A 27,705-nucleotide genomic window follows, 5' to 3' on the forward strand; every position below is an offset into this window, starting at 1 on the left:
AAAATGTGTGAGTCCACAGACATAACGACAGCTTTAACCATTTTAAAATATTTTATTCATAATAACGCACACACCAGACAATTCAAGACTCCGGACACACTGGGTGTTTATATTAATCAATTTCAGAGTGGTTATTCTAGGGACTTTGGATTTCCCAGAAACTTGCGTGATCAAACATGACTTCAGACTGTAACCATGTGACTGTTGTTGACACATGGTTACACTTGTGTGTTATGTTTTGCACCAAAAAACAGAAAAAATGGATGAAATTGTGGCTGAGAAGATGGCTTACACATTTTGCAACGTGAGCTGGAGTTGAGCTGGAGTTGAGTTGAGTTGAGTTAGGGGGCAAATCGGACCCCAAATCTGCCCGATCCTGTAATGTGGGGCCAGCATAACACATCACATGACACTTGTCAAGGCTGATGTCAAATATGTTGTTTACTTCCAAAGAGTAGAAGCCAGATGTGAGAAGAACTTTACATAGTGTGTCATCCTCTAAAAATCAAGAAGCCTGTGTTGTTTTCATTCAGTATTCATTCAACTGAGCTAAAAGCAAACTAGTTGCAACAAGGCATTTCATTTTTGACTTCCATCAGTTGTTTCATGTTCAGAATTAAAATACTAAAGACCTTTGTCATGTCATATGTTTTCCATTGCAAAGTAATTGTTCACTAGTTCACTGGCAGTTTGTATTTCCATGGCCCCCCGTCCCCTCTGAGTCTCTAACTGCCTGTAGACACATAATGCACATCATTGCTATGCAAAGTCCTCTCTGTGTGCACCGGAGGGCCAAAAACCACCGTTTGTTCCTATGGCTTTCATAGGCATGGAAATATCATGCAAATCCACACACAGGCTGCAGATAGAGTTACAAAACCAGAGAGAGAGAGAGAGAGAGAGAGAGAGAGAGAGAGAGAGTATTGTGCAAAGATCATATAATGTAACTTTAAATAGGCATAAATTAAATAAAATTCATATTACAAAAAAATAACAATTATGTCTTCTGTTCCTTTTGATTAAGGCAGAATTAATCAGATGTATTATTTAATCACTCGTGCGTCCCGTCTTGTACTCCAAGTCAACATTGACTTTTTCAGTATTTAACCAAAACTACCATCATGATAATCATGCTTTAGTTGCCTGGAGCGGATACTGTATGGAAAAGTAATAAGACATTTTTGACAGTGAAGGTTCTGCAGATAAACTATGGCAATAGTGCTGACAGAGCTCATAGTGTGAACCTGAGGGGGAACCTGAGGGTGGGTTGAGAAGGTGTTATCAGCTGTAACCCCCATACGAGCGCAGTGCAGAGCGGCGGCCGTGAGCTAGCCAGTGAGGACACCTCACATGCACGAAAATGCACTAAAAGGCACGCGCAGACAGTCCGGCTATGTCAACAAAGCAAGGAGAAACTCGGATTACAACACACACACAGTGAGAGCGACTTCATTCTCTGCTCAGGTAGACATTACTCCTCTATATCTTTACATAGCAAATAGTTGTTTGATTCTATATTAATGCTCTGGATATCGTATAGAGCACCTTTAAAGAGAAGAAGAGAAGGCTGTCCACTCATGTTTTAATGCTTGAGAGGACATTCGGACACTACGTGCAGAAACAAGTTCACACACACGTAATAGTCCAGGTGTGTAGTGTTGCATAGCTCAGCAGACGTTTACTGGAAGAGAAGGACTAAGAATAGAGACATGGAGCTGACACACACATGCTGGATTTCACACCAGTCTGACTTCTCTCTCTACACGGTTTTCTATCCGAACCTTGTGTCTCTATGAGTTTTTTTTTACTTCACATAAACACAAACACTCACACACATGTTCTCTCTGCCTCCGCCTTGTATGCGTAACTGCACTCAGACAGAGATTCACTCAAGCACAAAGACATGATGCCAACATAAAACACTGGGACACACACAAAGAGCATATAAACAGAGGACCCTGTCTGTGCCTGTGCTGCGGTGCATCATGGGAGTGGGTGTGGTCATTGATCTAAGGCCTGGAGCAGGAAATATGAAACCTTGTGGGAGGAGACAGCGACGGTACTGTGTGTGTGTGTGTGTGTGTGTGTGTGTGTGTGTGTGTGTGTGTGTGTGTGTACATGAAAGAGGTTTTGTGGTGCATTAATGTCTCTTAACAGGGAGACTCCGACTGTCTGTGAGGCTCCGTAGAAAGTTCACTTATACCAATTTAAAATAAACAAGCTTCATTAAAGTATATCGAACAATCACTCAGGATGTACAAGATGTAAAACACAGCTGCGTGCGCAAACACACACACACACACACACACACACACAGAACATACAGACTCTCGGATGAAGAGCAGCAGTAGCAGAGGGAACCAATTAGTGGTCTGGCTTTGATGATGTCACTGACAAGTCACGCACCGGTGGCACAGCTTCCGTTCAGAGGGAAACATAACACCACACACTGCGCACATACACCACACACACACACACACACACACACACACACACACATACATACACCACACACACTTGATGTTGATATGCATGTGACAAAGGAGAATCCTGGAGGCTTAAAGCTGATGACTAAATTAGAGGGCAACAGAGGTGTCAGAAAATAAATTAACTTAGAGGGTTTTGTGTGTGTGTGTGTGTGTGCGTGTGTGTGTGTGTGAGTGTGTGTGTGAGTGTGAGAGAGAGAGAGAGAGAGAGAGAGTCACTGTCATCTGCAAGAATTTTTTAACTTTTGGGGGGCTTCAGGCTGTGAGTACATGTAACCAGATCTGTCGACAGAATAAATGGAAAACATGCCTGGGGGACAAAATCTGAAGTTGCAAAATATCAGCATCATGATGCAACTGGACTAAGAATAGGGAAATCTCTAAATTTCTCTTTTTATTTACCCCAAAATCTGAGAACCTCAATCAGAAAAGGACAAATACACAGACTCGATCACACTGAACTATTTGAAGGAGGTAACAGTTATGTAGATAGTTGGCTTGTCTTTAAACACTGATCGAGTGCGGTGCTTTCCAAAGACTAGACTGGTGCTACGGCTTTGGGAGGATGTGAACAGTCACCACTTCATAATCTGCTATAGTCTGTAAACCAGAACATCTTGCACCTATTATACTACAATGTGGCTCTAGCATTGATTGCCTTCTACAAACACTCATACTGTACAAACTGTTTTATTTATCAGATAAGGGTTAAAAGATTTTTAGAACAAGTCTTATTATGGGACTTCTTCAGATGGCCAAATGGATGTGCCATATCTTTTTTTTTTATTAAACTTTTATGAATTTCAACTTTTCAAGTATAATAATTTTGTTTTGTTACTGACTGTCCAGCGTTCACTGTCCTGCACATAGAACAACTAAAGTTGTAGATTTGTTCAGGTGTGGAGCTGAAGCACTGCACAGGTACAATAAAATATTTACACAGTTCACCAACACCTGTGTACATATTTGCCAGATTTTATATTGACCCCTATTAATCTGGAACAACTTTTATCCACTAGGACAATAATGGTATCTAATGTGGGACGGAGGTTTCAAGATCAGCGAGGAAGTAGGAAATAGAAGTTGGGGAGTGACCTCTTGTAGCATTAAACCCTTAAAACAAAGACGGCTCGACGGCCCGACTAAACTATTCTGTCTGTCAGAGGTTATTGAGGGATGAGTTTTCAAGCTAGAGTGAAGATACTGGAATCACATTACTAGTTGAAACTAGAACTACAAAAACCTAAGGAATCCATTGGTACCAAACATGTGATGCTAGCTTGTAGGGAAGATGCTAAATAACGCTAAGCAGTTGCGCATATACATTTATGTAAATGTAAATGGGTTCTATATGTACCCACAAGTCTCCCCTTTACAAACCATGCCGTTTTTTGAATGCAGTATAAATGTGTTATTTTCGCCTATACTAAAATGGTGTATTTGAATATTTCTGCATACTGAGGTCCCTAAACAGTCTTGGAATTACATAAATTGGGTACGACTGTAAGGCTGAGACTCCTGTGGATCCACAGGTTTGATGATGTTAGTCCCCATAGTAGCCATTTTATTGTAGTGAGACCATTTTTTAAACTTGACCTCACTGTATAAAATGACCTGTTGTGACCTATAAGATAATCACAGCCTCATGAAACATTTCAGCCACAAACTGGAGACCTGGAGCATTCAGAGGATGGATGGCAACAATCCCATCCAATTAGCAAAAAATGTAATTCTTGTAGAAATCTCCAAATGTCAAAAGTGTTTGATACCAAATCACTGCATAGATTTTTCTATGGTGTTCCTCAAGGTCTTGGTGTCTTAATGTGGTATTTTGGAGGGATTATTGACCATTTTTAATAAATTCTCAAGTGGTAAAAAATGGTTACATTTAGCACCAAATCTATGTAACAAATGGTATCAACCCCAAAATTGCTGCAACAATTCATGAGACATAATAGAGCATGGGAATAAGTAATGAATAACTCTGCTTGTGTTTGCCTCCAGTCTTTCCTTTGTTTTGCCTTCAGCTAACACCGTGACGTAATCATGACAACGGCTGTGAAAGGGTCTATAGTGATGTTTAGCAGGTATAAAGTTCATAATGTTCACCACATTAGTTTAGCGTGTTAGCATGCTAACATTTGATAATAGTTGGACGAATCATCAAATATATTACAATTCATGCAGAGATGAACGTGTGTGTGTGTGTGTATAAAATTTCTTGATTGTAAAAGTAAAAAAAAGATGCTGTGTTCATGCATATGCAGGGGATGGTTTGAGAATGCATGTGTGTTTCTGTCCTGGGTTTTGTGTCTAAGCTCCTCCCTGACACTCCACCCTCCTCCATCATGTAGCTGACAGACACTCGTCTGCTTCTCATTTAGTCCACCCCCCCCCCCCCCCCCCCCCCCCCCCCCCCCCCCCCCCTCTCTTTCTGCCTCTTTTCACTCTTTTCTCCCTGTTTTAGGTTTTGTTTACTGTTGATATGTTTGTGTGTTATGTTGTGTGTTGATATGTGTGTAAGGCTTAGCAATCAGTCTGGCGCCACCGTCTCATCAGCATGCAGGGGTAGTGCACTCACTGAACACACACACACACACACATACACGCTCACACATAGAGAAACAACCTTCAACAGGGAAACTTGAGTAATTCTTGTGGTTTCAACCTCGTCTAGAGGCACATACTCAGATATGACTTTTCCACTAGCAAACGGTCACCAGTTTCCAGTTTCGGAACCAAATCTTAACCGGTTCCAAGTGTTCATGACCGAAAAATTGTTTGGGGCCAGAAGAATGGCTCTGTTGAGGCTTCTTCACCCTGACACTTTAGTGAAAATATAATGGGAGTGTAATGAAAATGAGCAAAAACTCCTAATGAGCTGCTGTCATGTTCATCAATGTTTCACCAGCAGCGCTCCACACTCCAACCTTAACTTGTTCATAGTTGGCTGGAAAACCTGAGGTTTCCAACAGCCAACCAGAGACGACTGCTGCTGCCTATATTTTTAAAAAAGGATGACACATTCGGTGCAGCATCCCAGGTCAATGCATTACATTTTCATACACACAAACACACAATGGAGGTGGTTAGGCAAACTGGATGGACTGCAGGAGTGGACAGAAAGAAAAGAAAGATCTGATTTACCTAAAGGACACAAGAAGCAGTTTCTTCACACAAAACAGATGAATGAATTAAGGGTAGGCGTGTTTGACAATGCGGAAACATTTAAATTGGTCAGTGATCAAAGAATTAATGAACAAGCGAATTCAAAACCTTTAACCAACAAGGGGAACATGTATGTGAAGAACCACGGTAGGGGCACGGAGTTGAGTTAAAGACACAAAGAGCGAGGGCTGCAACTAACGTTTATTTTCATTGTCGAATAATCCGTAGATTATTTTCTCGATTAATCGTTTAGTTGTTTGCAAAGCCCAAGATGACGTCCTCAAATGTCTTGTTTTGTCCACAACTCAAAGATATTCAGTTTACTGTCATAGAGGAGTAAAAAAACTGAAAAATATTCACATTTAAGAAGCTGGAATCAGAGAAATTTGACTTTTTTTTCTTAAAAAAACAACTAATTGATTATCCAAATAGTTGGCAATTAATTTAATAATTGATAACTAATCGATTCATTGTTAATTGTTGCAGCTCTACAAAAAAGCTATATATTTTAAAGGAAAAAGTATCTCAGTGATGATGAAAGTGATGTGCTTAAGAAATTAGCCTCACAGTATGGTACAGTATGTAGAGCTACGGTAGGAATTTCAGGGGGAAAAAAGACATCAAAGTTCATCAATATTCCTAGAAAATAAATAACCCCATTTTCTAAGACAAATTTGTGAAATCTTCTATCCTTTAAACTTATCATAATTCATATATCTGTAAATTTGAACAGTTATGTCCAGTGTTTAAATTCAGCTGCAGATACAATTCATGTCTAGGACTGGGTTAATGCTTGCTAGCAAGTTAGCAGCTAAGGCTAAAATTAACCTCGTCCACAGCTGGCTCCCATTAGCCTGCAACGACACTGAGAGCCTGTACTTCTACTCTTTCTCTCTCTGTCTTTCAAACTCACACACACACACACGATATTTGGTCGCCAAGTTTAACCTGGCTGTGCTATCCTTTTGGTTTGGCACCGCCTTTGTTTGGAAATGAAGGCGGAGGGTGTGGGGAATGTACGGTGAGAACGAGGATGTAAGCAGAAAAACATAAGGAACAGAAAAAGAAGAGGGAGGAGACAGTAGCGTGGACGTTCTTATAAAATGCCACAAGAATAACAAACACAGGAAAAAGAAGGGAAGCTGAATGAAAGAAAATATGTACGGAAAAGTAATAAAAATAAAGCAAGAGGGGCAAAAACAGTACCCTGGTACCTCAGTCTGAATTCATGAGTTACTGCCTCATCTTTTTCAACTCCTTTCATCCCCTTCACCATAACAGAAAACAGAAATCTTGATTATTATTTTACCCCGTTATTCACATGTATGCTCAATGTTACTCTGTATTGTTATTGGCCATAAATCTCTTTCTTTGTGTGTTCTCTGCCCAGTCGCACAGCAGTCTGTGAAATAGTCACATTGAATGTATTGATTCCTGTACACAGACATGAATTTCACTTTTTTTTCGTGATGGTTAGCACAAAATCAATTCATATGTAATCCATGTAATTGTGAACTGGGAAGTATAAGGAGACCGGTGTTCGTGTCCCCTGTGAAACCACAAGTCAAAGTGGTTTATTTGTTATTTACGGCACTTCCAGATTTATTTTAACCCAAACCATGGTCTTTTCCTAAACCTAACTAAATAGTTTGTTGCCTAAACCTAACCAAGCCTATCTTTTCCTAAACTAAGTAGTTTTATTATAAAAATGCTGGAGCAGAAATTGACACGTGTGTCACATGTTGCTGGACTTTCGTAGAAAAACGCATGAAAAATACGTTGTTGAAAGTCGTGCTGAGTGTCACAAAAAAAAAAGGAAATTCATGTCTATGTACATGAATTAAATAGATTAAATTTCATGACTGTTTCACGAACTGCCATGAGACTGTGTTGATGTTCTATATGTCTGATATAAAATAAATAATTGAAAAAGTAGAAGATTAAAATCAAAAAAGATTTCTTTTCCCAACTGTTTCAAGCAATAAAAAAACAATCGCAAGAGACATAACCATCAGCAAGCATGAGACGTGGGAGTGTGTGTAGCTCAGCTGTGACAGTAATTAAGAGAAGAAGTTGCAACGTACACAAGATCTCTGCCATGGCCTGACAGTTGTATTCTACAGGGAGGTCCAGCAGGAGCGGAGGTGGGGTGTGTGTGTGTGTGTCTTTATGTTTGTGTGTGCGAAATGAAAGCTGGAATCCTGGTAGAGAAACAGAAAATGTACACTGAGTACAGAATTAGCACTCCCCTGTCCGTTTTCATACAAGTGGAATATGAATGAGTAGTACATAAAAGGAAAGGTTGAAACCTTATACTTATGTGTCTGTTGTTGGAGCTGCATGAAAAGAGCATTTCAGATCTGAAGTTACTTGTGAGTGAAAAGAGCAGATTGTCAGCACGTTTATCTGGATCCTCAGATGTGTGTGTGTGTGTGTGTGTGTGAGAGAGAGAGAGAACAGTACAGAACCACTGTGAAACTGCTTTACATTGACGACTCCTAGCCTCATTAAAACTTCATAGATCTGTGAGCACCGTTGAGGTGACAAAGAAGAAGGTATCGTCTTACACACACACACGTCACCACACACACTCTCCACACACATGCATACAGTCTGTTTCTACCTTCGTCTGCCACACACACCACATCAGAAAACTCTTCTGCAAAACGGCCATCAACACAAGCGCGCACACACACACACACACACACACACACACACACACACACACATATACACACACATACCCACACACACACACTGTTCTCAAGCATCAGGGCACTTGTGTTAAATAATTAACAGTGTGAGATTAGTCCGTCAGCCATGGGGCATGGAGGTCCATCGATTCCCCAGAATGCATTTTTAATGAGCCGCCAGACGGCATTCATTTCAGCTGGCCAGTGTCCGTGGAGGGCCTTCTGACACACACACATACACACACACACACAATCCAGGCTTAGCGCCAGGGGAGACAATTAACATACACATAAACACAACAGCAGCAGCACCACTGCACTGTACAGTGGATATCACCTTGACAACAGCAGCAGGCTAACATCTTCTGAGCTCTTTAAGTTGTTTAACTTTGATCCTGCTCAAGCACTACTGAGCAACTTACTGTTAAGTTACAAGAAGCTCAGCAGTGATTTCGCCATGTGACCGAGATCACTCGCCACATTTCACAATATGTTTGGTGAATGCTACGAGACAGCGGGAGCTACAGACCAGTAAATACTCAGCACTCACTGGTTTGGAGGCTAAACTTTGAACAACAGGGAGCTGATGACAAACTGATCCCTTTAATTTGTCTTTGTGGACCGGTTCGGACTACGGAGCCTCCGTGTTGTTGTTTCATAATTATAGGTGACTGAAGTCATTCCGCACACCATGATTGGTTGATGCCTTTCTTCACGATGCAAAAGCTCAGAAAATCAACCTTGTTCCGGAAAAAGAATCATGTCGCTTTTTCGCTACGTAATATTCACACTCTGTGTGAAAGTACTCACAAAAAGTACTGACAAAAACAACAGTTTGAAAAAATATATTGACGTGTGAATTATTGCCCAAAAAAAACAGGTCCATAACCTCGTTTGTAGCATCTACAGCGTAATTTCATCACAAGTTGGCGCTATAGGCTTGTATGGCTTTCATCCGCAGGTAAACAGTAGAAGAGAAAGAGGTTCTGGTCTAACCCGCACCTAACCATCAACAATAGAAAAATGGAGAGGGGTCTTCACAAATTGTTTCAATTGGGTTTTAATTGCTAAAAATGAATTGTTCTTTCATGCTGTCCAGAGATAAAGACAAACACTTCGCACATTATGCGAATATCCAGCAGAAACAGCTGATCATGTGAGTTAAATGTTCACTATGTCAGAATTCATTCGGCAAAGGTTCGGCAAAGGCAAAAACCACCTCAAGCAAGCTTAAAAGCTTTTTTTCACAGGAAGAGGATGTTTTATCGAATTTTGCCGTTTCCATACAGCTTTTCTAATGCAATACTTCAATATGCACATAAAAATACTTAAATGGAAATGCTACTTTTGGCATTTATAAATCAAAATTTACATTAGGTTTTTTGTCCTTGTGTGGGTGTCTGGACTGTCATTTTCATTTCATAAAATAAAAGAGGAACTGAAAGTCAAAGAGCAGACAAGGGATGTATGTGTTTCTCCAAAAGCTATTTTTTCTGTAAAAGTTTCACATTGTCATGCGTGAGAAACAAAGTCGGATGAATCAAGCGCACATGACTAAAGCATGAGATAGATTGCAAAGATGTTTTCAAATCCAACTAGTGTTGAAATCAGAGGCTATGTGAGATTGATGTTTGGTGGGTAGGCTATACGATGCACGTTGGACACCAAAAATACATGACCTTTGCATCAGGTGAAGAGCAACAGAGAGAAATGTGCGTGTGCATGTGGATATCTTGCACTTGTCCTACCTTTCCTGTCTCTCTCTCAAAGTCGACATACTCCCTTGCAGGAACCTGCCTCTGATCTCCGTGCAGGTTGGCTGGAAAGAACTGGAGAGAGAGGTTGGTACCTGTAGCTACAAAGGCCTGGAGAGAGAGAGAGGGAGAGGGAGAGAGCATAACATCAGTAAGGTCAAGCTTGAAGAAAGCCTCATTAAGTGATTTTTGACAGAAAGATTCCAAAATAAATTCACAGACACAGCCCTGATATACCATTGGTTATAGAAATTGTTATGGTGAATGTGTTTGCAAACAACTGCACATGCAGCAGACACAGAGCACACAGGTCACTAGAATTTTTTTTCTGTTTTGGTCTCAACCAACTCCTGAAAAAAATATACATTCAGTCTCTTGAGCTGCTTCACCTGCCACTTGTTTATTTTGTCTCTTGCCGTTTCATTGTCTGAGCGTGGAAACCAGCTGCTCACAATTTCATATGGTAGTACGGTTGTTGATGAGAACTGTGAGATTCAAATAGTCGATGTACGGTTGGAGAACCAAAACAATGAGCTGGAAGAGGCTAAAAGCACCGACCAAAGCTGCAGAGTGGGGTGTGATTTATTGGGTTCAGCACTATGACTGACACTTATTGCATTACATTTTCTGAATGGTAAAATGACACTCCAGTTTATATCACAAGGAATATTAAACATTCTGCAGAAACAGCTGTACATGTAATGTAATGTAATGTATAATGTCTTCTGTGGTTCTGGAGGAACTTAGAGAATCCCTCGAGAGAAATCACCCACTTCTTTCCACTTATGGCAAGGGAGTAGGCTACACATTTATCGGGGACTTCAAATGTATAACAGAGAGTACAGACCTGGGTGCTGACCAGGCTGGGAGGATCTAAACAAGGATGCTTTTGAGTTGCATTACTGCAATGTGTATCAATGAGCTTTAATTTGAGCTTTCCTTGGAGGGCTCGTTTTCAATATCGAGGAATCTGCCAATTATTTTATTAATCTTTATTTTTTTTGTATTTGTTTGCTAAAACTTCAGAAAGTAATGAAAAATAGTGAAAATATCCATCACAGTTTCCCAGTGCCAGGGGTGACACTTTACAATGGACCAACAGTCTAAAATGCAAAACCTTTCAGTTAATAGTGATATAAAACAGATAGAAGCAGTAAATCCTCATATTTTTGCCAATTTTTGTGCCCATTTAATATAAAATATATAACTTACAGTGATGCAGATTCAAACACATTTCTATCCAAGATTCTGATTTTGAATTTTAGATTTTAAGTACAGTCATCGTGGGTTCTTGTAGACATTTCAATGTTTGAGTAAGCTTAAATGTCTTATTGAGGTCTAAGCCTGGAAGAGTTGAAGTTTGATAGACTGCATCTTTCTTTAACCCGTCCGTCCTCCGTCCATCTCTGTCCCTCTCCGTCCCTCTCTGTCCCTTCGTAGTCTAACGGCCGCTCTCCTCTCAGAACAAAAGCACAAAGTGAACCACTGGCCTGCTCTCCCAACACACATAATCACATCATACCGTAGCTTTCCTCATTTTTTGATTTCTGTAAAATGGCTTCTTGCTCTAATGGGAGACATTCCTATCAAGATAAAACACACACACACTCATGCACACACGCAAAGAAAAACACAAATAAAATCAATAGAATGCATTTCTCTGTTGCAGTCAGAAAGCAATGAATTACGGCGAGGCAGAAAATCAAGTTAGAAAATGTCTGTTTTTTTATGCGTATCCGTGCGTGCATGTGTGTGTGTGTGTGTGATGTGTTGTGTTTGCTGAGACAGATCAATACTAATGGCATTAGGGCTGCGACTGAGCTGGCAGCATATGAATTATGCACCCTGTCAAATCTGAGAGAAAACTGAATGAAAGAGAAGAAGGAGAGAACATCAGAGAGTGGGAGAGGGGGAAATAGAGGGAGGAGAAAGCTTAAAGTGTGTACATGGACACACACAGAGAAAAAAGTCTCTCATACACACGTGGATACACACACACACACACACACACTCACAGAAACGAGAGCTCAAAGAACACCCGAGTCATCATTTCTGCCGTATTTGAAGTATTGGATTACAACCATCTGATACTCATTTGCTGCCTACTACTGCGGGAAGAAAGAAAAAAAGAGGGAAGGAGAGGCACAGAGAGGAGAGAGATGGAGGGAAAACTGAGAGACAAAGGAGGAAAGGGAAAAAGAGAGGGAGACAGAAGAGACTGGAGGAAATGAGAAGAAGGAAGAGAAATGAAGGGAAACAGGGCAACGGTGGTAAAGGCAGCGTGATGAGAAAGTCAGAGAGAAAGAGAGAGAGAGAGAGGGAAGATGGAAGTGAGATATACAATAAAGACAAAGAAGAACAGATCAAGGGAAATGAAACAAAAGGAAGTGGTGCGACAGAGAGAAAGAGAGAGATGGGAGAGGAGAGGAGAGGGGAGGAGAGAGCGGAGCAGCATGAAAATCAATAGTAGTTGAGAAAGTGACTCATGTCTAATGAGCTGAGCTGAAGATAATTTACTTTGAATTATTGTCCCATTTATCAGATCAATCCTGAACAGTTTAGAGGCGCCCTGTGATTCCAGCTACACATCTGAGTGTGCGTGCACCCTCTGTGTGTGTGTGTGTGTGACTCTCCTAGAAATACACGTTCAGCAGAAAAATTTGATTTTTACAAGACATGTATATTGTAAGAATAATATAGAAAATAAGCCTTTCATCTTTAATATAATGTAAAAGGTTGGCATGCATTGTATCTTGGCATGTGTCACGTCGTTTTTTCTCATTGTTTAAATATTGGACATTATACCATTACCGTATCTGTTATAACATGCAGAATAGGGGAGAGCGGGGTCGGTCGGGACACTTTTATATCGACACCAAATTACCTTCCATTACTCACAGACTACTTGAACAGTAATGAAAACAATTTGATCCATGGACAGCTATAGGTGTCTGCTAACAATTTATTACGTTTTTTAGAGCCCAACCCAAACGTGAAAGGCTTTGTTAAATGTACAAAGAGTGCATTTTCCCGAAATTCGGCCTTCCTGAGACGGTTGGGACAGTGGGTAGGGTCGGTTGGGACACCTTGTTCTGGGCTAAAAAAAATATAATTTAATATGAAAGAATTCAGTCTAAATTTGAACACCTTATATTTACAATGACACCCATTCATACATTTGTAAAATTATTATATTTTCATAAATTATTAAGATATGGAATTTGGTAGAAAAGGGTTTCTGACTGGCTGCCACTTGAGTAAACATTCTCTCAGTGACTTCACAGTGCATTTTATTCAATAAGGAAAATAGTTTGTCTTGTTTTTGTCGATTTGTAACAAGTTAGGAACTATAAACAATAATGTCCCAACAACCCCCGGGTAACTATCCCAACCATCCAAGGGAGAGCAGCACGCTTTGGACTCCTGTGCTAACTACCAACAAATATTCAGACAGCTAACACTAGCATCAACTGATAGGCCAGAAAGTAAGCTTTAAGCTTGTGTGTGTGGCATAACTAAAAGCAGTATTGTAGAAGAAAAATAACAAAAGAGCCAAAAATGTACTTAGATGCTGTATATTTCAAAACTGAATAAAATGTGAGGAATAGTCAGAAGGTCTCAACTTTGAGGTTGAAAGTGAAGAGGGTGTGGATGAGTATGAGCCTGGTGAATGGCATTGTTGCTTCCTAACTTGCTAAAAAGGCCCTGTCCTAACTGTCCCCCTGGCCCTATCTTTCATTTTTGTTAATAAATCTACTACCCTTAGAAAAAAGAAGAAAACTCTGAAGACAGAATCATGAAAGTACAATATCAGTTGGAAAACAGTAACTTAATACTGCAGTGTGTAGTATGAAGTGTTTGTCTATTATTTTCTGTCTACTTTTATGTATTTACTTATCTAGCTTCTTCTGTAAATAACTATTTGTTTTCAACTGACATGTAAAATGAAAACCACTAACCGGTAAGTGAAATGAGAACTTTTTGATGTGAAAGTTTTTACATTTTATAAGAGTCCGTCTGGAATTAGACTGAGAGAAAGTGCTGTTTAAGGGGATAAAGATTCTTAAAGACATGATAAAATGACTCTGCTTGGAATGATAATTTGTGTCCGATATGTTTTTTCCACAAATAAATTCAATTATATCTACTCCCTCCTTCTCCTTCATTGAAGAAAAAACATATTGAACCAAGTTGAGCACAGAGAAACTTTCTTTCTTCTTTCTTATTTCTTTCTTTCTAGTGTCAAACTCTGCACATACATCATTCTGCACAGTGAAAGTCAAACATCTAAGTATAAAAAGAACACTTTATTGACCGGAGGTGGACTTTAAACATTACATTAATTCAGTATTATCCTAATAAATTGCACAGTTTGTTTGTTTCCTGCTCTGTCTCATCTATATAAAGTGGTCCTTGACAGCACGTTTGAGTCTCATTGTGTCGGATAGTCGCTCACGCTGACCATGAAAATAGCAGGAGGTCTTTAGCGGCGTCTGGCCGACGGATAAATCAGCGACATGATGTCACAGCTGCCGTCAAACCATTAAAACCGTGGCCATCAATTCTCACAGAAGAGGCTTATAAATACAGTGAGGACAGACAGACAGACAGACAGACGGACGCATCATGTCCCACTAAAAGATGGTAAAACTAGATGTCCCCCCGCCCCTCCCCTCCTCCTGCAATGATGACATTATGTTTGTGAAAAATACCTCAAGGATGACTAAGACAGCAGAAGTTGCCCTGCTGCGTCTGTGTGTCTTTGTGTCGGCAGCCTAAAGGCTCTCCACTTAACTTCACCTTTTGTTGAGGACACGATTAAATAGGACGTTTTAAACAGACTTCACACTGTAAGCATGCAGTAATTACATAATGAGAATATGAACGCGTCCTGACTCGCTTTAAAGTTATAAACAAATGCTAAACGCAGTATTTTCAGGTCACATGGGTTCAGTGGCTCACCACTGCAGAGAAGTGAAGGCAGTAACACATGCAGATATGTTTTTCTTGTAAAGGATATTATCTCCTGGCTGTACTAACTAGTTTCTTTGCAGATTATAACTTTGAGCAAATAAAAAATTATGCATTTTTAAGTAAATCATCTAATGCTGCTAACATGTGCAAGAGTATTGATAATCCAGTTAAATAATAATAATAATTCTGACAGAGACCATTGTGCCTGCATAGTGGGTATTTACTTTTATATTTTAAGTCAATTTTGAATACAGCACTTTTACTTGTAATGGACAATATTTTACACTGTTGGAACACGGTTGTCTTTTGATTAGACAAAAGAGCTCCCATCAGCCCATCTACTTTTGAGATGCATTCGTCTAAAAATTGGACATGTGATCAGATGCATTTGAAGACGCGGCTAAAGAGCAGTGTGGTTTGGAAAAAATGGAGGGAGACACGCTGTTGCCACAAACTATCTCTCCCTGCAACAACGATCCGCTGGCTGTTCCTCCATAAATGAAAATGAGGAGAAACAACTAGCGACAGACCGTAGATATAAATCAACACAAAAGCAGCTTGAGTCTAAACATAAATAGGGCTACGACTAGTTATTATTTTCAATATTGATTCATATAAGGCTGCAACTAATGATTATTTTCACTGACGATTATTTTCTCGATTAATCGATTAGTTGTTTGGTCTAAAAAATGTCAGAAAATGGTTAAAAAATGTCAATCAGTGTTTCCCAAAGCCCAAGATGACGTTCTCAAATGTCTGGTTTTGTCCACAACTCAGAGATGTTCAGTTTACTGTCATAGAGGAGTAAAGAAACCAGAAAATATTCACATTTAAGAGGCTGGAATCAGAGAATTTTTACTTTTTTTTTTTCTTAAAAAATGGATCAAACTGATTAATCGATTATCAAAATAGTTGGCGATTAATTTAATAGTTGACAACTAATTGATTAATTGTTGCAGTTCTAGATTCATCTGCTGATTCATTTCTCGATTGTTTGGTCCAATAGTGAAAAGTGACACATTCAAGGTGTTTGTTTCGTTAGAATAACCGTACAAGATATTCAGAGAATATTTGACATTTTTGCCAGAAAAAAAAGTGACAAAGTGATCAATCGATTATCAAAATAGTTGCTGATTCATTTTCTGTTGCCCGACTATTGATTAACTGTTTCAGCTCTGAACAACAATTACTCAACATTTGGAGCGGTATTTATAGCAGTGCTGAATTGCATTATTGGACATCACACAGGTGTTCCTATCTTCCTGTTCACTCGCCGTATGTCGACTTCATTCACTACATGTTTACCGTATATACCAAAATTAGACATGACAGGTGATGTTTACTTTAGGTGAGCAATTCTAGGCCCCAAATTACAGTCCTGAGAGTGTTGTAACCATAAAGTCCCTGCTTGATAACATGCGCTAATGTGTGCTTCCACCAAAACAAAGCTGAGACGGTGATGTCTGCAGCTGCAGAACATAGAGGGAAGAAGCCTGTAAGTGAAGTTAAGCCTGGTGGGTCTGCATGTCTGAAAACACGTCTACTTCCTTGTGCAGGGACTCATCAAAACATCAGCACACACACACACACACACGGTGTATGTAGTGTTTCTACACTGTACTGCTCCACAAAGTGAACTGATCTCAGTGTTCTCATAATAACAGTTCATTTATCTCTTAAAATGGAGACAGCCTTGAGATTAATGCTCGCTACTGAAGATGGCTTTTAAATTTCATTCATGAGCCAAAACTGAGTTTAAAGGCCAGTTTGTTGTTGAGATAGATAGATAGATAGATAGATAGATAGATAGATAGATAGATAGATAGATAAATAGATAGATAGATAGATTTATCAGCAATTAGCACTACATTCCCCACTTGTTTTTATAGATTTAGTTTGGTACTCACTATTTCTGACCGTCCGTCCCTGCAAGCGTTCTGGAAGCGAGCTTGTCTCTCCTCATGGGGCCGGTCCCTGAAGCCAGTATATTTAATCTGCAATGAAAAGAAGCACAAACCTTATTATAAACACCACACACATATAATCACATCATAGTGATATACTCTGTGTTGATTTTGGATATAGAAAACACTCCAAATAGGGCTGTTTGACATTGAATGGTGATGCTCGTTGCCAGCAGTAGGCTGTAATTTGCAGATAAGCCACAGGAATTTAGATTTAAGGAATCACTTTGTCTCTGTGCTGTTCATAAAAAAATACCAAAAAAAAAATCAATTCAAACAGGAAGTTAACAATAATTAAAAGAAATATATATATATATATATATATATATATATATATATATATATATATATATATATATATTCATTATATTATTCAATTTAGATTTATGGCAAAAATGCATCAATTGGTCTCTGTACTGTTCATAAAAAATACAAAAAAGAAATCAATTCAAAAAGGAAATTAATAAGTTAAATATATATATATATATATTTAATATATATATATATAAATGTATATATATATTATATATATTTTTTTATATTAATTATATTATTCAATTTAGATTTATGACAGAAATGCATCACGTTGTCTCTGTACTGTTCATAAAAAAATACTAACAAAAATCAATTCAAACAGGAAATGAATAAGTAAAAAAATATATTTTTTTTATTTAAGCATTAGATAAACAAAAAATGAAAGAGCAAATAAGAAAGAAAATTGTCAAAAATCACAATTTCAGGAGATAATAAGTGAATCAACTTATTGCACTTTTGTAGACAATCATTCTTTTGATTTTGGGGGATTTTATTCTACTGGGCTACCACTGAAGTAATTAAATGAAATCAAGTATATGAAGCTTAAAATATTTCGAGCCGCCAGCCAGCATGCTTTTCTCCCCTACAACGAGCCTCTTCTTCTTCTTCTCTATCCTTATTTCCGCCGTCTAACAGAATGGACCCAGTGTGAGTAGAGAAACACAGCAGACAGACTCACCTCACACTCCCTGCTCAACTTGCGGAAAAACTCCTCATTCTCAAACTTGCTCCTCTGGTCCGGGACTACCCGCGGCATCTTCTCCAACACTTTCCGGCCTCTTCAGGTTTCACTTTTTTGAACCTTTTCTTTTTTTATTTTATCCCCGCACAGTAAAACTTCAACTGCTCGTCTTGCCGTCCGTCCCTCACTTTGTCTGCCTCTCTTTCACTCACTTCTCTTCCGTGTCTGAGTGTTTCTTTAGTGTGTGTTGTTGTTCCTCTCTGTGTGGAGCAATGTGCTCTCTGCTGCTCTCTGATCTGGACTGATGGTCTGATGGTCTGGCGGCTCCTGCGCGCTCCGGGTCGCCTCTGGCTCCAAATGGCTCTTATTGAGTGACCCACCGCGATAAAGCTCAATTTGACCGTGTGGCTCCCTCTCTCCCTCCCTCTTTCTCTCTTCCTCACTCTCACTCTCTCTCTTTCTCTCTCTCTCTCTCTCTCTCTCTCTCTCTCTCTCTCTCTCTCTTGACGAGCGTGTGATCAAGTGGAGCGCGCTCTGGTCTACCTGCAACTTTCAAGTGCTCCTCCGGTATAGGCCTGCAGACTATTCACACTATTCAACACACAATAAATGCATAAAAAACACAAGACCTATGTAAGTATATAATAGGACAGTGTTAATTAAAGTCATGAATCATATGAGCTGTTTTGTGCTCTGGTGGTAGAGGAGGAAATATCTGGCATGTAGTGTAATTTACATTTTTATCCACCTATTAGTCAAAAGTTTCAGCTGAAAGAGCATGATTCAGAAAAACACATACATATAGTTTTGTAGCCTATACACTAAAACTTTAACAAATAGCCTAGAAATAAAAAAAAAAAATGGCACAAACTATAATTGTAAACATGTATCAATAATACAATGTAACATCACAAATAGCCTGTCTGTAGCAGTGCATGTGTCCAGCTGGTGTTGATAATATAGCCACAAAGCTCTTTAATACGTTTTCTTGTTTCTTCGTAACTCTTTGGCTGCAGCTGCCAACTTTCAAAATAACGGCAATTCCGAAAGTACTTGAAAGCATCAACAGTCTACTTCCTGGCTCCGTGGAGTCGCTCTTGTGACTGTACACCCGAAATACCGCCTCCTCCCTCCACCCATTCACAATAATAATACTACTACACACGCTACTCGGGGCGGCCACTGCGCATGCGTCTGGTCCGGACCGCAGGAACTTTATAGGATCCTTATGTGAGAAGTGAAAAAAGGGGGGAGAAAGGATGTATTATAACTCTCGTATTTTTGTATTGTTATTGGGTTTTTTGTTTTTTTGTTATGTGTGTTTTTTCTGGGGTTTTTTTTTTAACTCAATTCTTTCTTTTTGTCATTATTATTATTGTTATTTCTTTTCTTGGTTTTGTTTCGGTTTTGAATGTTGAGGGGGTTTTCTCTAGTGTACTTGATGGGTTTGTCTGTAAATTCATCTACTTAAAAGTTGGTTTATAGACTGTGGAACAGTGGATTGCATATATGAAAACAGCCTTGAAAAAATAAAGTATAAAAAATTTTTTTTTAAAAAAATGGGGGGAGCGTGAAGAGGATAGTTTGTGTTTCACTGATCAAATAAATCCTACAGTAATCCTAAAATCCTTCACAAATGTGTTTGTGAATATTTGGAAAAGATGTGCATTATATCATGTTAGTTACCAAATTACACCAAATTACACCAAAAACTGACAAGAACTGCACTTTACTGTACACCAACTGTCTAGGTGTAATTCACACTGTGCAATATCATTTTCCACTTGTACAATTTTGTTAATAGTCTGTTTATTGTCAATACTGTATATACTGCTCCTTTGTGTTATACTTCTTTCTATTTAAATGGTTCATATTTTGTTACACTTTGTTTAGCTCTTTTTTTTACTGTGTTAGCTGATGCATCTTGTTTTTTTGCACTATCCTCTTTGCTGCTGTACACTGCAAATTTCCCCACTGCGGGACTAATAAAGGAATATATTATCTTATCTTATCTTAAATTAGAGGTAGATTTCAAACTGATGAGCAAGTTAATTAGGCTAATGTGTTTAGTCTTTTTTTTTATACTTCTAAAGAAATAACTAAATGAATAAACGCAATCAAGCCTTGTGGGAAAATACAAGTAGTGAGATGTTTAATTGCCTGTTTCTAACAGCTCTCCAGAATAGTTTGCCCCAGGACAGTGAGCTCTACGGCTTTAAATCAGTCAAAAACTAAGCAACACTTACAACACTGTCAACCATTTTATAGGCCTGACTACATTTAAAGGAATGTGCTAGATTATACAAGTAAAGATGATTCCCTTCTTCATATTCTTATTATTATACAATACTTTTTTGGATACTTAGATTTAAAAGAATAGTGTTTAGAGATCTATTGGCAGAAATTGAATATGATATTAATAAGAATGTTTTCTTTTGTGTATAATCACCTGAAAATAAGATTTATTTTGTTTTTGTTACCTGAGAATGAGCCATTTATATACGGAGCAGGTCCTCCAGGAAAAGCACTGGGCTTTGAAGCAAATTTTCATAGTGGTCACATGATGCCATTGGGCCCAAAAAGAATTTTTCCCAGTCTGAACACTTAAATAGCCCTTATTTAAATCATTAGGTCCTAAAAGTTGTAAAATTAACTAATAGCTGAATCCAGAGTTATTTCCCTTCCTCTGTTCATATGAATGAGCTGAGACCAAAGCTGGACCGAGAGCTGGGAGGCGGGGTTAAAAGAAGTGTGCCTGATCTATGGGCACAATGGATGCAGAATTTCGCACTGGGTAATCCTATACTCGGAAGTCAAGCTTTTTTTGCTTCATGCACCACTTAGCAACTTTCATAGGAATGAACGGGGCCCTGCCTCCGACTCTGTATCCAGTTCTCTTTATACGTCCATGGTGTCCTCTTCACGGAGCCGGACGCCATGTTCTACAGTAGACCAGAATGGACAAACCAAACAATGGCTCTAGAGAGGGCCATTCGCATTTTTACGTTGTTGCGTCGGCCACCGTAGTTCTCCTACACGCTTGACACACAGGAGAGGTTTCATTTGGTTGTCGCTAGATGCTGCCAGATCCTACACACTGCAGTTTTAACAAGCGTTTACATTTAAAGGATAGGCTCACATTTTTTTAAAGTCTGTCTTCAGACTTCCACAGTCTGATTTAGTCAAATCAAGTGGAGTTCTTCCAAAGTTAGTCTGTTAAATGCAATATTCCCTTTCTGTATTTACCCAGATAGTGTTTCTTATCTTGGCTGTGGTTGACAAAGGGCAATACAAAGATGGAATTTTGTACTAAAAACAATAAGATGTCCCCTTGATTTTTTCTAACTCAGACTGCTGACGTCTCATGAGCTTCAGATAAACTTTAGAATTAATTTAGGCGCAAAGCAGGGACTGATAGGGATCTTATCACTTAGGCTACATTGAAATCACTTTAAGTAGGGATCTCTTCACAGCCAGGAGAAACGATTACAGCGACCAGTAGCTCTTTCAGTGTACATGCGTTGGCTATTGTTTAAAGGTTATATATATGGGATTCAGAGCATTAACGGGGAACTGTCATTTTTAAAACATTGATATTATTCTGGAGGCTATATAACATGATGGAAAAAAATAATGCAACTTCCTCAAGTACGCGTATATTGCGAGAGTGCGCCGGGAAACCACAATGTGGCAGTGTCATCACGGTAAATAGCGACTGCCTGTCAGTGAATGGAGTATAGAATTTAAACAACATTTGCAATATAAATAAATATACTGTCACTTTCTAAAAATAAACACTTATAAGACAGGGAACCTGTGTCATACCTTTCTGACTTCTTTTGTTTTCCACTAATAGTTTATGCAAGTGATGTCCCTTGGAACCAAGCAATCCACTGGAGCGGAGAAATCCATGACAGGTTTGGGAGGCAGCTAGCTGGTAGTTTCCACAGTGAGGAACTGAACACCAGTAAGGCATCTCGGACTATTGCCATCCGCGGTATACGTGGTCAACAAAAGTCTAGCACTGTATTTGTGGAATTAGCTATAGCTAATGTTATTTTACTATCTAACTAGTGAGCTACCAATATGCCGTGCTTGTCGCTAGTATGGTCGCTAGCAGCCGTGTAAAGAGAACTGGATACAGCGTTGGAGGCGGGGCCCCGTTCATTCCTATGAAATGATGCTTAGTGGCGCATGAAGCCAAAATGGCTCGACTTCCGACTGGAAAAGTACCCGGATCTTCCGTCGATCTTCTGCATCCATTGGGCCCATAGAGCAGGCGCAGTAGCGTCCGCTCAGTCACGGTGTCACAGCTGTCACGCACGCTGTCATCACGGCTTGCTAACTCTGCTTTTCAGCCATCGCTCCAGCCTCAGTCTGGGTCACATTCACATGAACGGAGGAAGGGGTATAACTCTGGATTCGGCTATTAGTGCGTTTTACAATTTTTAGGACCTAATGATTTAAATAAGGGCTATTTAAGTGTTCATACTTGGAAGTTGATTTACCTAAAAAAAATTATCTGATGAGTTACAAACGTCTCTTTCCCAATGTAAGTCTATGGGAAAAAGTATTTTTGGGCCCAATGGCATCACGTGACGGACACGGAAGTTGCAGTACCGCCGTTTGGCCACTACGAAAATTGGCATAGACAACCGGCGCTCTTCCTGGGGGCTTGGTTTCAGTGGACAGCACTTGCATAAACTATAACTACTGGAAAACGAAAGAAGTCAGAGAGGTATGACACCGTTTCCCCCATCTTAGAAGTGTTTATTGTTAAATATAACTATAAATTCGTAGGACAGTGAAAAAAGTGTTGAATTATATCTGAATGTTTCAGGGAAAATACATGTAAGGTAGTTTTCTTTTCACACACACACACAGACTCAGAGGCAGACAATTCGAAGTCACAACACTACAGCCGAGACATATTGGCACTTGCAACATAATGAGGAATGAGTGTTTGATTATGCAATGAACAGGCGGATAAAAACACGCCCCTGAAATGTAGCACAGCTCCTTTATTTCTAGGCAACACACCTAAAGACACACACACACACACATATGCACACACAGAGAGTAAATATGACTATTAGACTCCCACGGGATTTTCATAATCACCCACACAGATCTTAATTAAACTATGAACAAGAACCTGCAGGTTGAGAGTGTCTCTGTGTGTGTGTACATTCACATGCAGTTCTTCTCTGTTGTGACATGTTTTGTTGTTTGTTTTGTTGGTGTTTGTGAGGCTGTGATCCCCTGAGACAAAAGGAGAGAGAAAATGAAACACACATAATTATGCTTTAATAACACAGAGACACTAACAGAGGAGAACAGAGGTGTTTCATTACAGTGTTTCTAATTTCTATATAAGATTATCAAGAATAACTTGCATGCTATTCTTTAGAGTCTCTAAAACTAGTGGTGGGTCTGTGCAGGCTGAAAGGCTAAATGTTTTAATCATTGCTTTTCATCCTCACAAGGGTTTTAGGGGTGGGAACAAGGCCTCAGGCTACAGCATATGCTCTGAATCCTTTTCATGAAAAGAAACATTCCTTTTATGACACCCATGTCATTGATTTCTACCAGACCTTCTCCCATTCAGACAGCCTGAGGATCACACACACACAGAGCACACTACTTTGCTGCCTCAAACTGGCCATTTGTGCGTGTTAGCTGCAGGTCAAACAGTGCGTAAGTGATTAACAACAGTAGCTGGTGATGCAGTAAAAGGTTCATTAATTAATCAGATAATCTGTGGTTGCCATAGCGAATAGTTCTGACACACTGTCAGGTCTCATCTCCACACAGCACACTGAGCACGGCTCACTTTAGTTCATGTCATTTTGTTTCTCCTAAAAATTACATTCCCATACAACGAAACTGAAATGTCAGTTACGTATCGAGGGAAATGTATTTTCTTCCAGATTGTGTTTGTTATTAACGTATCACAAATTTGTTTTAATCAATGTCCGCCTAAGTCCGGATAGTGCAAATAAACACGGAACTTTCAGCCAGGTGACTGCTGTTCATGTCACGTTTGAAACGAGAAGTCAACATTGACTTATTTTAAGTTGCATATGTAATTTAACATAATAAATTTACTTAATATAAGACAAACCATGATCTTTTAAACATAAACAAGTCATTTTGTTTTATTTTGTTTTGTCTCAATTTACAACATTAACCATGTGTTTAAAACTGCAACTCTGATCCGATATGTTTTCCGCGAAAATAATTGAGAGTGCAGTTCAGTTGTATGGGAACGTAATTTTTAGGAGACAGGTGTCAGGTCAAATGTGAAATGAAGTTTACTTTGACTTTTTTAGCTACTTTTTCATTTGTAGTTTTAATTCCATTTTTAGCTTTTTCAGTTAATCTTAGTTTTAGTCTTGCCTATTTTACTTGATCTTAAGTTTAGTTTAATAGTGTTAAAGTTAGGTGTAGTTAAAGGGGAACACCACCCAAATTAAGAATTCCAATATGTTATTTTCACAACCTGGGAAAGTTCAATCAATATTTGTCAACATGAGTTACTCTCTTTCAAAGCCAGAAACCAGAAACGGAAGTCTCAAACTTGTGATGTCATGTAAAGTATAAAATCTGGAGCTGCTCCACAGACAATGAATGGGAGACTGATTTTGTGGACCCACATAATGTCTTTTGTTGTTGTTTTTTATACCCAAATTATCTTTATTCTATTGTAGTGTTGTCAGTTGTGAAACAGAAAATGTTCCCATATACTTAGATCATTCCCCTGGGTGCTCTCAGTGTCATCTTGAACATTTCTCCCATTCATTGTCTATGAAGCAGTTTCACACTTTATACCCTATGACATCAAGTTTGCATTTTAGCGCTTTAGTTTTTGGATTTGTGAGAGAGTTGTTCATGTTTACTAATATTTTTTTTGGACTGTCTAAGACCATAAGAATAACATGTATGAATTTTGAAAATGGGCGTAGTCCCCTTTAAGTTTAGATTGACTTTTCTTTTTTAGATTGAATTAATTTTTTTATGGTTTATTCAGCCTTTAGTTTATTTTTTATTAAGATATGCCTTTACTAGTCCCACAGTGGGGAAATTTGCATTTGCATTTAATTCAGAGTTCTATTTTTACCTAAATGTCCGTCTTGTGTATTGCAGTCTCCTCTAGTTTTGTTTATTTTTACAGATGGGTAATATGACATACATACTTTGATATGATATACATTTGTGAACTTTCATGTTGCCATACATGTAGCTATAGGTATTGCTCTATGGTAATATTTGGATTTTTGCAGTACCTTGATTTGTTATGATTTCTTTGTTTTAACAAATGGTTTGGTCTGGACTCATCATTTTATCCATGAACAGTTTCTCAGTTATTTTTCCAGAAAATGTGTTATATCACAACACATATCGATATCACAATAAAAAATTATATGTTCTTGATAGACTTTATCCATATGCCCACTTTTATTTAGTTTAGGTATTCAGGTATAGTTAAATGATGTTCTGTATAACATGGATGTGCTCAGTCTCTTTTTCTGTCTTAATATAAATTGGCTGAAACATTTTAACTTGACTTGTGTACTCTTGAATCTGTGGGTCTGCTAACCTTTTTTGTCTCTCTAAATTTACTGTAAGTCAAGCGTAAAGAGCAAATGTACCACAACCTCTTAAATGATGTGTAGTGTCTGTGTCAGTGAAATGACATTAATGATGGATTACTTCACAGAAAGGTTGTTAGATTTCCTCTGCTAATGTTTTACAGACTGATGGCTTTGGAATAACACTGGCACATGGGAGGCTGAGTGGCTGAGTGGCTCCTTATCTACAGTCCATTAGTTATAGTGAAAATTCACTTTGCCAAAGAACTTCAAACTTCATATTGTTGCTATCAGATGAACAACTCGGTCAGTCTAAATGTGACATTTAAAGAAGCTAGGAAAAGTTGTGTTTGTAGCTTTTCTCATGTTCTTACCCTCTCTAACGATGTGGCTCTATGTGTGACAATGTTGGTCAGTCAGTCAGTTGGACTGAAATGTAAAAAAAAAAGGGGGGATTAATTGCGCTAAAATTTTGCACATTCATATTCTCCACAGGATGAATAGTAATAACTTTGGTGATACCGACATTTTGTCTAGCGCCACAATGAGGTCAAAGGTCTTTGTGTTTAGTGCTGAAATGTTAGAATACTGATGCGCTAAACTAAGATGGTGAACATGGTAAACTTTGTACCTGCAAAACATCAGAATGTTAGCATTGTTATTGTGAGCATGTTAGCATTTGGGCTAAAGCTGTCACAGTTTTCACTATATGATTAACGTGGCCAAAAGAATTCACCATAACAATATTATTGCAATATGTATAGAAAAATGTTTTCAAAAAATGTTACCATTCAAATTCATCTTTAACTTTGTTTATAGTGCATTTTGTCTCTTTTTTGTAACTCGTTTTGAGTGTAGGGAGGCGGAGAGAGTCTGTAAGCATAACTGTACAAAAGCGTGATATAAGAGGCGCTGGATTATTATTATAATTAGATGTGATCATTATCACATCATCATGTGTGTATTATTAACATGATATCAATGGTTCATTTTTACATATTGTCAATACTGTTATATCGCGACACCCCTAATTTGGGCATTAGCATTTAGCTCAACACAACACTGTGCCTATAGGTACAGCCTCACAGACCTGCAGCATCGCTGTAGACTCAGTCTCGTTTTTTTTTAGTCTTATTTTTACACACCAACATGTGTGCAAATCAACATAATGCCTAATTTTTGTGCAACACCAATTGTTTTATAACTTTTACATGAGCCGTCTTTTTATTGCACTCAGATTGAACTATGAAATTTGTCTTGCATTTTTGATTGGTTTTGTTAATTTTGTCCAATGTATGGCTTTCAGGACACTGAATGTACACTACATCTTACTTTAAATTTGGACAGAAAAAAAACAACTCAACAATTTCGATAATTTATCAATTGTTTAAGTCATGGAAAAGTTCCATATATTCACTATCTCTGCTTCTCAAAATGACATTGCTGCTTTTCTCTCTTTTATATCAGATGTGAATAAATTATTAATTAATTAATCAATAATGAAAGTAATTATTAGTTTTAGCCATAGTTTTGTCTTTTATATCAATAAAATTCATATTTTTTCAATAAATTTAGATTTTTTAAAAATCAAAATAATTGTTAGAAACAATTAAAAAACGTAGAAAAAGTAGCAGCATAAACTGTAGATTAATTCCTCAGCTGACGTTCAAACTAAAATCACCAAATTGGGGGCACGATTACGCAACGTATTCTCATATAATGGTTTGTATGATATCTTCCGAAACTACTCAGTTAGGTTTAGGCAACAAAAATATTTAGTTAGGATTACGAAAAGATTATGGTCAAGTTACGCCACACCGGAAGTGGCGGAACTTAAATACAAAAGTTACACGACAAATAAATCAACGTTGACTTCTGGTTTCACACGGGTACGAACACCCGTCTCTTGGGCAGAAGCCAAAGTTTTTTTACCCATTCGTCCATCCTGACCTCCTCCCTACGCGCCAATCGCCGCTCTTCATACCTCTTGGTTCACGATTACGTGGATTACATACAAAGTAATTTTGTGGGATTCACTGTATACAAATTACAGCGCATTTACTTTTACGAACGGTGT

General features: G+C 38.5%; 1 protein-coding gene across 7 annotated transcripts in view; it reads right to left on the reverse strand.

Annotated features, from left to right (window-relative positions):
* The window catches only part of cbfb (core-binding factor subunit beta), a 44,391-nt gene extending 25,899 nt beyond the window's left edge, over positions 1-18,492 (reverse strand). For 2 of the 7 annotated variants that reach the window (XM_037766647.1, XM_037766645.1), the window contains exons 1-3: positions 18,034-18,492; positions 16,983-17,069; positions 10,096-10,212 (exon numbers count right to left, since the gene is read on the reverse strand). In XM_037766647.1, the coding sequence (XP_037622575.1) occupies positions 10,096-10,212; positions 16,983-17,069; positions 18,034-18,111 (282 nt within the window). In that variant the 5' untranslated portion in view covers positions 18,112-18,492. The remainder of the gene's footprint in view (positions 1-10,095; positions 10,213-16,982; positions 17,070-18,033) is intronic. The other 5 variants (XM_037766646.1, XM_037766644.1, XM_037766649.1 and 2 more) reach the window with 3 other exon arrangements.
* Positions 18,493-27,705: the final 9,213 nt, after the last annotated feature.

Source organism: Sebastes umbrosus, chromosome 4, assembly GCF_015220745.1.
Source record: "Sebastes umbrosus isolate fSebUmb1 chromosome 4, fSebUmb1.pri, whole genome shotgun sequence".
NCBI classification, from domain to species: Eukaryota; Metazoa; Chordata; class Actinopteri; order Perciformes; family Sebastidae; genus Sebastes; species Sebastes umbrosus.